General features: G+C 54.4%; 1 protein-coding gene across 7 annotated transcripts; it reads right to left on the bottom strand.

The window, feature by feature from the left end:
• Window positions 1-2,276: 2,276 nt before the first annotated feature.
• Window positions 2,277-11,358, bottom strand: STOML1 (stomatin like 1). Of its 7 annotated transcripts, none has more exons than XM_010383262.2 (7): window positions 11,099-11,358; window positions 9,367-9,473; window positions 8,131-8,280; window positions 7,623-7,826; window positions 4,376-4,571; window positions 3,728-3,940; window positions 2,277-3,199 (listed from the first exon to the last, which is right to left on the bottom strand). In XM_010383262.2, exons 1-7 carry the CDS (start codon window positions 11,241-11,243, stop codon window positions 3,006-3,008), a joined length of 1,209 nt encoding a protein of 402 aa, XP_010381564.2. In that variant the 5' UTR covers window positions 11,244-11,358; the 3' UTR covers window positions 2,277-3,005. The 7 variants fall into 7 exon arrangements, with proteins under 7 accessions (XP_010381564.2, XP_010381562.2, XP_010381567.2 ...); XM_010383260.2 differs by having other exon boundaries at window positions 3,728-3,937; window positions 11,099-11,324; XM_010383265.2 differs by having other exon boundaries at window positions 11,260-11,296.
• Window positions 11,359-12,743: the final 1,385 nt, after the last annotated feature.

Genomic DNA, 12,743 nt, shown 5'->3' with positions numbered 1-12,743 from the left:
TGATCATGCCACTGCACTCCAGCCTGGGTGATAGAGCAAGACAATCTGAAAAAAAAATTTTTTTAATGCTTAAAAATAAGGCCGGGTGCGGTGGCTCACGCCTATAATCCCAGCACTTTGGGAGGCCTAGGCCCGCGAATCACTTGAGGTCAGGAGTTCGAGACCAGCCTGGCCAACATGGTGAAATCCCGTCTCTACTGAAAATACAAAAATTAACCAGGTGTGGTGGTGTGCGCCTGTAATCCTGACTACTCAGGTGTCTGAGGCAGGAGAATCACTTGAACCCGGGAGGTGCAGGTTGCAGTGAGATGAGATCGTCCTGCACTCCAACCTGGGCGACAGAGTAAGACTCTTTTTTTTGAAAGAAAATACTTTAAAATAACATCAAAATAACACATTATATTAACCAGGATACTATAACTATTAACCAGGATACTATATTAACCAGGATACTATAACTATTATCATTATTCACCAGGTCATCTTGAAGAAAAATATAATACATAAGAAGTGTCTAGTCCAGTATAAGGACATATTTGGCACACAGTTATGGTTACTATTTCTATACCCTGCCACTCAAGTGCCCGCACACAACCTGTCTCGTACTTCAGGTTCTAGTTCTCCAAAGCCCAGTTGCCTGGCTGCCTCTTCTAGCTGTGCCCTTGCAGGGACTTCTCCTCTGCTGAATCATTTTCCCCATCTCTTCTTATTGTCCACTTATCTGATGTGCAGGACATCACCTCCTCAGGGAAGTTTCTCTGATTGACACACATCCTCCTCCTCCCTCTTCACACCAACCTTTAGGTGGCCCTTGTCCTCCCTCCCCTGTGGATTGCAGGGTCTGCTCAGTCCTCTGTAGCCCAGGGGCCACAGAACCCGTAGGCCCCCATTCCTGGAGTGCTGGCCCAGGATCGAGCTCCCCTCCGCAGAGTTGGGATTAATGGCAGGGCTGGCCTTACTCTCCACCCACACAGACATCCAGAAGAGTTTTGGTTCCCCTAAATGTTATGTTGACCTTCCCATGCCCACAAAGAAGAGTTTGGGTTTCCCCTAAATTGTGATGTCATTTTTCCTGTCTCCCCTACCCCCCAGCCCTACCCCAGCCAAGGGGCAGTGCCAGCTTTCATGGTGAAGATGCCTGGGGTTTCCTGGGCAGCCCTTCACATACTGTGTAATAGCAATGGAAGGAATCCACAGGTGAATGCTGATGTGGGAGGCTCCCAGTCCAGCAGGGAGGGCAGCCATATATGCAGGGAGCAGAAACACACAATTTGGAATGGGTGCAGAGAGCCAGGCGAGGGCATAGAGGACAAGTCCCACTGGGCCTCAAAGTGTGGCCGCAGTGTGGCTGTGGGGATTGGAAGGCAGGCTTTGGAACAGACAGCCTCAGCTAGAAAGCCCTGGAAGTGCCCATGAGAGGCCACCAACTAGGCAAAGGGGCAACAGCAGGTGCAGCAGCCTGGGACTCTAGGAAGGGACCCTGGAAACCTGAACCTCAATGGCCATGGCAGTGACAGAGGGGTCTGTGCTGGGCTTTAGGGAGGTGCCTCAGGCAATGTGGAGGACCTCCAGGAGGAAGGACAAGGCAGTGTCTGGCAAAGGCAGGGACAGAGAGCAAACAAGACAGAGCCAGGCACCCGGGAAGGGGAGAGACCCCTGGGGGGAGGGGGAATGCGGTGCCAGAGGACAGGCTGGGGGCTGTTCTTAAGGGGAGGCTCTGATTTTTGTGGTTTTGTTTTTCCCAGAAGTCTCTCCAAGGAGTAAGATTCCTTTCTTAGGACTCGAGAAGTCAGAGGCCGCCCTTCTCTGGGGCCCCTGGGGTTTGGGTGTGAGTACTGGAGCAGAAAGCAGGGCCGGGCTGGGCTGGGCCTGGGGCCAGGTCTCGATGGCTGTTTCCTTCCCGACAGCCAGCGGAGAAGCAGTGACAGAGTGTACCAGGAGGGGAAGCTGGCAGTGGCCCCAACACCTCTCTTCAATGGGACATGACCACCCCGCCTGCCCCTCAGTGTTTGCAGGACACTCTGGCACACTCGTGCCTTGCTTTCCTGGTGAACCTGTACCCCACTACAAAGAGGAACAGATAACTCCCCACCCAGCCCCACCCCTGCTTCCAGGGTCTTTGAGACACTCAGGAGAAAGAGCTTCAAATATTGTGAGGGTCTCTCTGTGTCAGCCACCAGGACGTCAATCCCTGCCTGGGCTGGCAGCAGGGACCTCGTGGACCCTCCTAGCCCACCCCATGCTCCCAGGAGCTCCGCTTGGCTTCTTCTCTTTTATACATTGTAAATACTACATTTATTTGTCTGAGATTTGCAAACTTCCGGTAAGAAGCACAGAACGCAGGGCTCTACTTCATGCTGCCCTGGGCCCCAGCTCGCCAGGCATGCAGGACGGAGCTGGCAGATGAGTCAGACATCTTCGGGAGCAGTGCCAGGGGAGCAGCAGGCCCTGCTCCTTCCCATGTCCACTCCCGCTAGCCTGGGCCTGGACTGCAGCCAGGAAGGTGGGCCAGCCAGGATCCCCAGGTAACTACGCCACAGGGACCTCTTCTTGGAGGCTGCCTTCCCATCCCTCCCCATCCCTCTCCAATCACTGCAGAGCTTAGAGCCTGGACCACATGCTTGGTCCCTCACACAAGGTCCAAACCAGCTGCTGTCAGGCTGTTACTGTGGGTCCTGCCTCTTCAGTCAGGAAGCCTGCAAGGTAGGGCCCGGCAGGGCGGGCCTGGCTTCCCTCCTGGCATCACACCGTGCACCCAGCTCAGGGCTGGGCACTCAGCTGGGGACCAGGATGGACAAAGGCTTGTCCAGAGAACCACTGTAGGGGAGAAGTGCATGGCAGCCAGACTCAGTCTCCCCCAGCCTCCATCCATGGGCTCTTGGCTGGGCCTGAAACTTGTTAGGGCCTCAACTCTCGGTGGTACAGATGAACACTTCCCCCTCCAAGAGGCCCCTCGGGCTTGGTGCCAGGCTTGGGACTGGACTATGGAAAGTCAACCAAGGCTGCTACTTCAGGGCCCTGAGGACAGCCTCCAGCTTCATGGCCACGGCCAGGTCGCCCTTCACCTTCAGCCGTCCGCTCATGTAGGCCCCCAGGGGCCATAGCTCTCTGCACAGCAGGGCCCGCAGGTCTGCCTCGGCCATCTCTACCACCACATCAGGGATGCCATCAGGCACCCCTTGTCCCACTCTTCCTTGTCCTGTGGGGGAAAAGAAAACCAAGTGTCAGTAGGGGGATGGAGGAACATGAAGGAGAGCTATGGGGATGGGAGGGGCTGGCATTTCCCATTGGGAGGAGAGTACTGGTTCAGAGTTCGGGTTCTAATACCCTGGGTTTGAGTCTTATTGGCTGTGTGAACTCTTGGAGCCTCAGTTTCCAAATCTGTGATGATAATCCCTTTACAGATGACAATTCCTAAGGCATAAGCTCATGGTGAGAAGTGGGTGAGATAATGCACAAAAAGTACTTGGCGCAGAGCCTGACAGGCAGCAGGCCTGTAACATGGGCAGGCCTCTTGGTATTGGAAGCCTGGCTGTGTTGTCCTGCGGATGGTGGGGAGACCAAGGCATAGATAATGCCTGGAAATGGTGTCTGAGCCCCTTCCTGCCATGGGTTCACTCCAAATTATTAGCAGGAGCAGGGGGCAGTCTACAAGAGCACCACTGGGGTGGGTAACATGCAGCCTAGCAAGCTGGATGGGAAGGAGAGGCAGGGAGGGCAGCGGCACCTGTAGTGAGGTCCAGGAAGTAGGTGCTCTGGGTGCCGCTGGGCAGGACGACATTGAACTGGTAGCAGGCCCCGACTTGGTTGACCAGGGCCTCAGACAGGAAGGGCTGTAGAGCAGTCAGCAGCCCCTCTGCCAGAGGCTTCTTTGGACTGAGCCTGGCACCGACTTGAGGGGCAGGCGGCTCAACTTCACTCACCATCTCCACAGTGTCTGCTGGGGATGGCCAACAGGGTTGGGGAAGGAGGCAGAGAGGAGGTCATCGCATTGCCAAGGTCAGGACCACTCACTGTGGCCTTTGTACCTCTCCTCTTACATCCCCTTCAGGCCTCTGTTCAACTTCCTCCCCTACCAGAAAGATGCCCCTGAGCTTTCAGCCTAAACCGCAAACTCAGTTTCTAAACTACTCCAGCCTCAGATATAAAACTCTTTCCAGCTGCCCTTCTGGTGCTGTCGCCTCCTCCCACGGAGCCTGCCAATGGCCTCTACACACTCAGACACCTGGCCTCCTCTCACTGCCCTGGCTGTGGTCAGCGTGGGCTGAACATCTCTGCAGGGTGTGTACTGCACAGAGCTGCTGGGATAGCGAGCAAAGTCTGTGCTGGCACCAAGCTGGTAAGCACCCCCGCCCTCCTCCCCAGGGCTCCTCACCTGGCCCCGGGGACAGGGCACCTCCTGCCACTGAGTTCATGCTTCCTCCCAGGAAGTGCAGGGCCAGCTGCTGGAGGGTGCTGTCCAGGTTGGGCCCAGCTGGGCTGTCCTGGGGCGGCTGGAGCACGGCCTCCACCGCCAGCTCCACTCGGTCTACCTCCAGACCCCAGGCCCTGGTCACATCGTTGATCTCCAGCTGGAAGACAGGGTGGGGAGAAACGTAATTCATTCAACAAACCTTTCCTGAGCACCTTCTTTGGGCAGACTGTGTGGCTGTGCACGGACATGGAGTCACCACACCACCCTTGAGACGCTCCTAGCCTGGGACACAGGCAGAGGACAATGACCACTCAAGCTGTGGTAAGTACCAAGACAGAAGCAAGGCCGGTGGTGAGCCCTCAGCAGAGGAGGGTGGTGCCAGCAGGAGGGAGTCCTCAGGTGGAGGAGGACCCTGCCAGGCAATAGGAACAGCATGTGCCAAACTCCAGACAAGAAAACCTGGCATGTTCATGGAGCTGCGAGGAACGAGAGTTCCATTTAGCCGGACCCTCACATGTGGGCTGAGGACTGGAGACAGCTAAGGGGTCAGAGGTGGGGTATTTCTGCTTACTTGGATTTATTCTGAAGCAACAAAGAGCCCCAGAGAAGAGTTTGAGCAGGGAGGTGACAGAGCAGACTTGCTTTAAGGCAAGATCCTCCTGGCTGCTGTGGAAACTGGATTTTAGGGGGCTGAGGGGAGGGATGGAGACCAAGTAAGACATTGTTTCAAAATACAGCCAAGAAATGATGCAGCTCTGGCGAGGGCGGAGGGGAGCTGTGAAGCCAAGATCCACTGAAGGAGGCATGCCTCTATCAACTCTACTGAGCCATAACAGGGCACTAGAGAAGTGCAAGCACCAGGTTAGGGGCTGCCTTGATGTGCAATGATAGAAGAGGGGGCAGGGGTGGGGAGGAGTCAGGCTCCTGAATGGATGAGTGTGGCATTCACTAGAGAGGACACACAGAGGGTGGGAAGGGAGGGTTGGCAACTTTTTTTTTTTACTATTGTAAGCTTGAAGTGTCTGTGGGGCAGTCAACTGTCCAGTAGGCAGCTGGAGAAATGGCCCAGGGTACAGAAACATCAGGGTTAGGGCAGGTCGTTGTGAATAATCAGCGTCCACAGGCAGCAGACAGCTCAGATGGATGAGCTCTTTCAGAGATGTTACAGATGAGAAGAGGCCAGTAATGAAACCCTGGAAACTCAAGGGCAGGAGAACAAGTGGCAGTAACCAGGGGTAACAGGGAAGGAGGAAATGCAGGGGGTTCTGGGGACTGGGGGCTGGGTCGACCATGTCGAATGCTGCCACCAGGTGATATAAGGGAAGGGCTGAGAGGTGCCCACTGGGCTGGCATGTGGGAGGTCACCGTGATGTTGGCCAGCGCTGACTCAGGAGCCCAAGGAGGTCAAGACGAAGGATGTGGGGGCAGGGGTTGGGGGCATGGATGAAAGTCTTGCAGAAGAAAAGGGGAGAAAGGGAGTGGGAGCTAGAGGGCACTGGGGCAAAGGGAGGGTACATTTCTACACAGAAAGGAGAAGTAACAGAGAAAGAGTGCATGGAGTGGAGGGAAGGCATCCTGGGACAGCAGGGGGCCCAGAGCAGTGCGCAGTACAGGGATGAACCTCAGAGAGGGGAGACAGCCAGGAAAAGAGGCAGGAAAGCAGCACAGAGGCAGGTGGGTTTGAAGGGGTGAAACTGGAGGAAGCAGAGTGCTCATCCTAGTCTTTCTCCTGAGCATTAGGAGGCAAGGCCTGCTGCAGAGAGCAATGGGCAGTAAGGGCCAAGGCAGCTGGCCTGGACCTCTGCCAGGTAAGGAGTGGTAACTGGCTAAGGAGGGTCCAGTAGGTGAGAGGTGGGGACTCTGATTTCTCTAGAAGAAAATCAGGCATGTGAATAAGTGTACACCTGAACCAGGGCCTGAGGCCGGTGTGCTGGACTTCCTGAGGTTCTGTCTCAACCACAGGCACAGATCTCACTCTACCAGGTGCCCACTCAGTCTGGGAAATGGGGCCTAAATGACTCTTACATCCTCGTGTGGGAATGGCTTCCCCAAACTGCCTCTCTCACATCAAAGAAATGTGCAACAAGACTGAGATCAATTTTCTCTTCCTAAAGGTGAATTAACATGGGACATGGTTTTATGAATAAAAGTTGTTATCCACTTGTTATCTGAATTGTGTTAGATCAAGCACTGGATTGAGGGGAGCTGGTGGGATGGAGGCAGGTGGTCTGGCTATGACTCAGCTCTGCCCTTGACCATAGCTCTCAAAGGCAAGTCAAATTATTTCTTAGCCTTAGTTTCCTCCCTCCAAAATAAAACAGTAGTACTGACTTGCAGCAAAAACGTGAAGCTCAGACAAGCTGGGCCAGACAAAAGGACTTTGTAAACCATAAGCTGCTAAGCACGTGAGAGCTACCGTTAGGACCTCAAATAGTATTTCCTCAGGGATTTCACCTCGCTGCTTGCAGTGGGACCTCCAGGACTGGCATTTATCCCACTCCCCTGCCTATCCTCTAACCTCGATTCCCCAGGGCAAAGCAGAGCCAAGAGGAATGGGGAGAAACTTCACCTACATTCCCCTGTCAAGACACAAGAGGAAGCACAAGTTGAGTGTGGCTGCAGGGGACACGCCTCTGCATGTGTATTTATTTCTACCCCGTCTTGTAGCAGAAGACATTTAAGGCAAACTCCAGTATATACATGGAGAAGAGGCAGGAAAAAGATCCAAATGTCCTCATGTGTCTTTGTTCTGTTCCAAACAAGGAAACCAAAATCACAAGCACGCACATGCTGCATGGTGAGCCTGGAATTCCCCAGCAGGTGACTGGGCTGGGAGGGTCCCTGTTCCTTTACCCACCTGCCTGCCCCATGAGTCAGGCCCAGAATGAGAGCTGCAGAGGCCAGTGTCATCAGGGCAGAGCAGTGAGGGATAAAAACTCAGCAGTCAGGGGCAGACCCCAAGAATGTCTGCCGGGGCCACTTCCTCTTCTCAGGGACAAGTTTGCCCAAGATTGTTATGGTCTATGCCCACCTGCCATTCCTCAACTCATGGCCCCACCCAGGCACTGGCTCTTCAAAGGTGGTTACACTTTTGGGACATATGGTAAACTGATGCCCAGAGTGGTCTGACGCTTTGCTCAAAGTGACCTGGCAGGTGGAGCCAGGGCGGTGCCACCCCCCAAGCTCCGTCTTGTGAGGGGCTGCCTACCAGAAGCTGGTCGCTGATCTTGAGCTTCTCCATCTGGATCTCCCGCAGCGGCCTCTTGAGCAGGGCCTTGGTCATGGCGTTCTGGGCCGTCATGCGTGTGGCTGTGTTCAGGTCTTTCACAGTCATCACCGACAGCACCGGGTCCCAGATGCGAAACTGGACATCGGCTCCCACAGACAGCACAGCCCCGTCCTTAGAGGCCAGCTGTTGGGGGAGGCCATGAGAGAGAGACACTGGAGGGGCTGGGGGTGCAGGGAGGTCAGGCCCACTGGGGCCACCCAGCTTGACCCACCTGCTTGGCAGCTAGCTCCTCAAGGGCAAATGGTGTCCCCAAGTATGTAGGGTTAGGTGTATGAAGCAAGGATGTCCTCCCAGCCTCCATCAATTTTCTGGTATCTTCTTCCCCCTTTCCCCCTCAGATGGTGACTCACAGGCCAAGGTCTGGCACCACAGTACATTCTGGACAGGCCCCCAATTCCTCTGTCAAGGCAGCTGAGAAGCCCCTCACCTTGCAGGGAGGGACGCTGAAGGCTCGTGTCCTCAGATCCACCCTCTGAAAGGAGTCAATGAAGGGCAAGAGCAGAACCATGCCAGGTCCCTGGGGGGTGCGGATCCGGCCCAGGCGGAACACGATCATCCGCTCATAGGTGGGCACGATCTGTCCACAATGGCAAGGGAAAGAGTTGAAAGTGGTTAGCCAAGGCTGGCCAATGCTGTCTAAGTCCCTTCCTCACTTCTCTCCTCCTCACCTGGATCACAGTTAGGTATCCCTAGCTCTGTTTTCAGATCAGAAAACCAAGGCTCACAGAGGCTAAGTTACTTGCTCAAAAATTGCATTGCCCTAAGTGAAACAGGGAAGACTTGAATGCAATTCTGAATAACTCCAAAGGCCATGTGTCTTAACCACTGCACTGTATTGACTTGATCCTTAGAGAAACTTTTCATCTCTATGGTCTGAAGCTAGACATGACTCATACCAGGAAACTGTCTGTCCTTGGATTAGTTAGGAGAAAAGGCTGGGCTGCCCTAACAGCACCCCCGGGCAAAGGGCTTTGTCAACTTTAGGTCCCTGGACCTCTTAGGGAAGTAGTGATATCCAAATTGAGAAATGAAGGCCCAGAGAGGCAAAGCAACCTGCTGAAGGTCACACAGCATTTGTTTCTGTGGCAGTTTTAGAACTAGGATCTAGGGCCATTTAAGGACTCCCTTGCAGACCACACCAAACCCAGTGATTTTCTAGAGAGGGACTGTTGCCTAGGGTTATACAAAGGGCAAGGCCTTCTTGGGCTTCCACCTTCCCCACAGCTTTCACGTGTGATGCTGAACTACAGCTCCATGATTCATCCTTTTCCCACTGTACCACCCCTTATTGAAAATGAGGCCTAAATTCCTATTATGCATTACCTGCTGGGCTAAGTTGGGTGTTTTCATTTCTAATTTATTCTAACCCAAAGAGAAGATAATTTGGCAAAGACATCTGCGTGCACCTTAAAGCCAGTGTCCAGATCCCAGGACTTAGGAGTTTGGGACTTGTTTCTACCCCCTACTGGCTCCCAGTATGACTTTAGACAAGCCCAAGCCTTAGTTTCCTCCCCTGAACAATGTGAATGAATGATTCTTGCCTAGCCCATTTTGCAAAGGGGTAATATTTAGGGAGACGGGACAGAGGACAGGCAAATTTATTCATCAATGCCAAAGCTCTGTGTGGCCCAACCACCCTGGGGGCTGACCCCGCCAGCCTTACCTTCAGGGCAAACCAGCCGGAAATGGGGAAGGTGACCAACAGCAGCAAGAACCCCAGGAAACTGATGAGGCCATGACAGAGGCAGGAGGGCCAGCTCTGGGGTGCATCTGCAGGTGAGAGCAGAGGTGGTCAACTGGACCTGCCATGACAGCTGCAAGTAGAGTGAACTTGGGCAAGTGTACCTTATGCCCACCTTCCCCTCTAGAGGGTCCTTCCTTCTCAGGGCTCTCAGTCTGGCTCCTTGCCTAATATCCCCATATCTTTGGGCAGCTGCGAGTTAGGATCTGTTCCCTCCTCCTATACATCAACATTCATTTGTCCCAAGTCCAACAACCCTCACAAGGCCTTATTCTCTGCTAGGCAACAGTCATCAATCTCAGAATCCAGTCCAGGTGATGATGCTCTCCTCACTGGACTGAGTAGGGGTCAATCTTCTCGTTTAATTTATATTGCCTACTCATACCTGGCATGCAGCCAGGAGCACCTGGGCATCTGTAAACATGCACTGAATATTGCTGGCAAAACACATTCCTTCTATACCATTAGCCCCAGAAGTATGCTTTCCAGGAGTCCTTATGAAGATGATGCCTTAGCCTACAGGGATAGAGCATAAATAGCTTATCAACAGGAGCCATAAATGAGGAATAAGATTATTATTTTCTATTCCTCACCCTACTTTAATGCCTTAATGACCATTTAAAAACGTCTATTTCATGAGATCGCGCCATTGCACTCCAGCCTGGGGGACAGAGCGAGACTCTGCTTCAAAAACAAAACAAAACCAAAAACCAAAAACCAAAAAACCCTGCCTATTTAAATTCCAGAAAATTGTTAGGAGTCGGGGTCAGGGGCAGGGCTAGAAAGATGAGGCTTATCCAAGCCAAATGTCCTGGCCCCTGGAGAACCAGGATGGGAGCGGAGTCAAGACAGCTCCAGAATCTGGGATGAGGTTATTGCTGCTTTCCTTCCCCCAACCCTGGACAGGAAGCAGTCAGGAGCCCCTGCTCCATTCTTCAAGGAAGCCCTGCCCTCTGGGGTAAGCCCCAGAGCACTGAGGCTCCACTTTGTGCCTGGCTCTGATCCCCCAGGCCTCTCAAGAGAGTTCTCGATACGGAGAGCTTTCAGGACAGGAAGGCCAGGGAGGGATCAAATACAAGGTTAGGCGGTCAGGCTGAACAGTGTGGGATCTGGCCTCTAGGCCAAAGGAGCCACAGAAGACTTTGAGGGCAAGACAGAAGCAGGGCAGATCCAACAGGCAGCTGAGGACCTGTCTTTTTGGCCTGCACATCCAGGACACGCCTAGTTCCCGGGCTTCTAGAGGTGCCCCCTAGGGTGAAAATTCTTCCATTTCTTGGTAGCAGGTGCCTTTAGGGTGCTGGTGGCCTCCTCTGCCTAGACCTCGGTTTCTTCTATGCGAAATAGAAACCTGAAACGTCTTCCCAGGCCTAAAGGGCTGATAAGAACCGAGGACAAATGTGGTGAGGTGAGGTTTTGGAATATAGGAGCAACGCTGGCTGGCTCCGGGGCCACCGCCCCGTGACCCTGGGGAGGGCGGATCAGCGCTAGCACCAGGCGCCGGGTCCAGCCCCCTCTCCACATCGTATCCCTTTCTCAGTCCCCCCTCGTAGGGTGCGATGGCGCCGGACCGGCCGACTCCTCGGAGGCAGAGATTTCGGGCCTGGAGGTTGCCGGCCGGTCCCCCCCGGGTCCGCCGTGCCGGGCGGCCACTCACCGGCCCCCGTCCCCACGCCGCCCCGCTCCGGGGACAAGCAGCCCTTCTGCGAGCCCAGAAAGCCAAAGCTCGACTGCTGGAAGCGGTCAAAATCCCCCAGGGGCAGCGCCCGGTACCCAGACCTGCCCAGCATGGCTTTTGACATGAGACACGCCCCGCACCCTCGCAAGGCGCCCTCCCTGACCAGCGGGCCCTACGCGGCCCCGCCCTGCTGGCTGCTGCTTCCGGCTTCACCCGCGCTGCCACCCGCGGCAGCGTCGGGCGCAGGAGGAGGAGACTGGCCGGGGCCCGCTCCCGCCGTCGTATGGCGCCCCCAGTGCTGGGAGGACCGAACTGCAGCCGAGGGCCAGGGGGTGCGATCGGTGTTCCCGGGAGCACGCTGGGGTCATCGCCTCCTCCCGTCTTCTACTCAGCCTTAGAAAAGCTGGAGGGGAAGTTGGTCACGGTGGCTCACGCCTATAATCCATCAGTTTGGGAGACTCAGGCAGGAGGATCGCTTGAGGCCAGGAATTCAGGACCAGCCTGAGCAATATAGTGAAAGCCTATCTCTACAAAAAATTTTGAAAAATTAGCCTGGTGTGGGGATGCCTGCCTGTGGTCCCAGCCACTTGGGAGGCTGAGGCAGGAGGATCTCTTGAGTCCAGGAGTTTGAGGCTGCAGTGAGCTATGATCGTGCCACTGCACTGCAGCCAGAGAGAGAGAGCAAGATCTCATCAGGGTTTACAGGAAGCGAATCTTCTCCAGGATCAAGGACATGCTATATCAGCCTTCTCAGCACTCCTTCTCGCACACTGGAGGCAGGGCATGCCATATCTGGACCTTGGGTTTCTCTGGGACATAGTCTGCAAATTATTCCTCTTTGTGAACCCACAGCCCAGCAAGCAGGGACTGGCATAGGGCAGATCTCAGTACTTATTTGTTAAGTAATGGCCTAGCCAGGTCACTGTGATCAAGGTGGAGTAGGAAGGCCTGAACTTTGGCACAAAAAGAAAGAAGTTTCACATGCAGACCTCGGGGAGCATGGAAGTGTAAGGAAGAAGGGGATAGCACAGAGCCACATGAAGGCAGGGGCCCCAGAGCACCACAGAGGTGAGGCCCTCAGTCCTGCAGGTCTAGAAACAGCATGCCCCTTGATCTAGGTACCTGAAATTAACTGGCCTCTCCAGGGCTTGAGAAAACCTGAACGCAACTTGCGAATTTACTTTGAGAAGTGTTAACTTCCAACAGAACTCTGGGGTAGTCTGGGAGCAGGCTATCTTTCAAAGCAAGCAAATAAATGAATAAAGCTTCCCCAGCTCTGCCTCCTCAGCCAATCGCCTCTGGCCTCCGAAGCCCCATCCTGCCATAGCCCACTTCCAGGTCCCTTGTGCAGATGGCTGCCCACCATATTTGGCTTTCATGGACTGATTCTCTAAAGGCCTGGGAGTACTGACCAGGCTGGAGGGAAGGGCAGGCTCCTGAGGCCTCTTACAGTCCCTAGGAAGTTGGGTATCCACCCAACCCTTGACCTCCAGCCCGCATACTATAAGGTTTACAAGAGCCAGGCCCTATCATCATCCTTTCCAGGCTGTTTTTAAGTTGGAACAGAGTACAGAATGGGTACACAGGAGCCAGCACAGTAGTTGCGATGGTTTAAGTTTGAAGC

Source organism: Rhinopithecus roxellana, chromosome 5 (genome assembly GCF_007565055.1).
Source record: "Rhinopithecus roxellana isolate Shanxi Qingling chromosome 5, ASM756505v1, whole genome shotgun sequence".
Taxonomy (NCBI): domain Eukaryota; kingdom Metazoa; phylum Chordata; class Mammalia; order Primates; family Cercopithecidae; genus Rhinopithecus; species Rhinopithecus roxellana.
The sequence above is the reverse complement of the archived record's forward strand: the minus strand, read 5'-3'. Positions and strand labels throughout refer to the sequence as shown.

What these genes read in the sequence shown, in the direction of transcription:
- STOML1 (XM_010383262.2), bottom strand. Translation starts at nt 11,243, where the DNA reads ATGTCAAAAGCCATGCTGGGCAGGTCTGGGTACCGGGCGCTGCCCCTG. An exon ending in AGATCAGCGACCAGCTTCTG is followed by an intron (nt 4,572 to 7,622) that starts GTAGGCAGCCCC and finishes CCTGTCTTCCAG; the next exon opens with CTGGAGATCAACGATGTGAC. An exon ending in TGCCCTGTCCCCGGGGCCAG is followed by an intron (nt 3,941 to 4,375) that starts GTGAGGAGCCCT and finishes GGCCATCCCCAG; the next exon opens with CAGACACTGTGGAGATGGTG.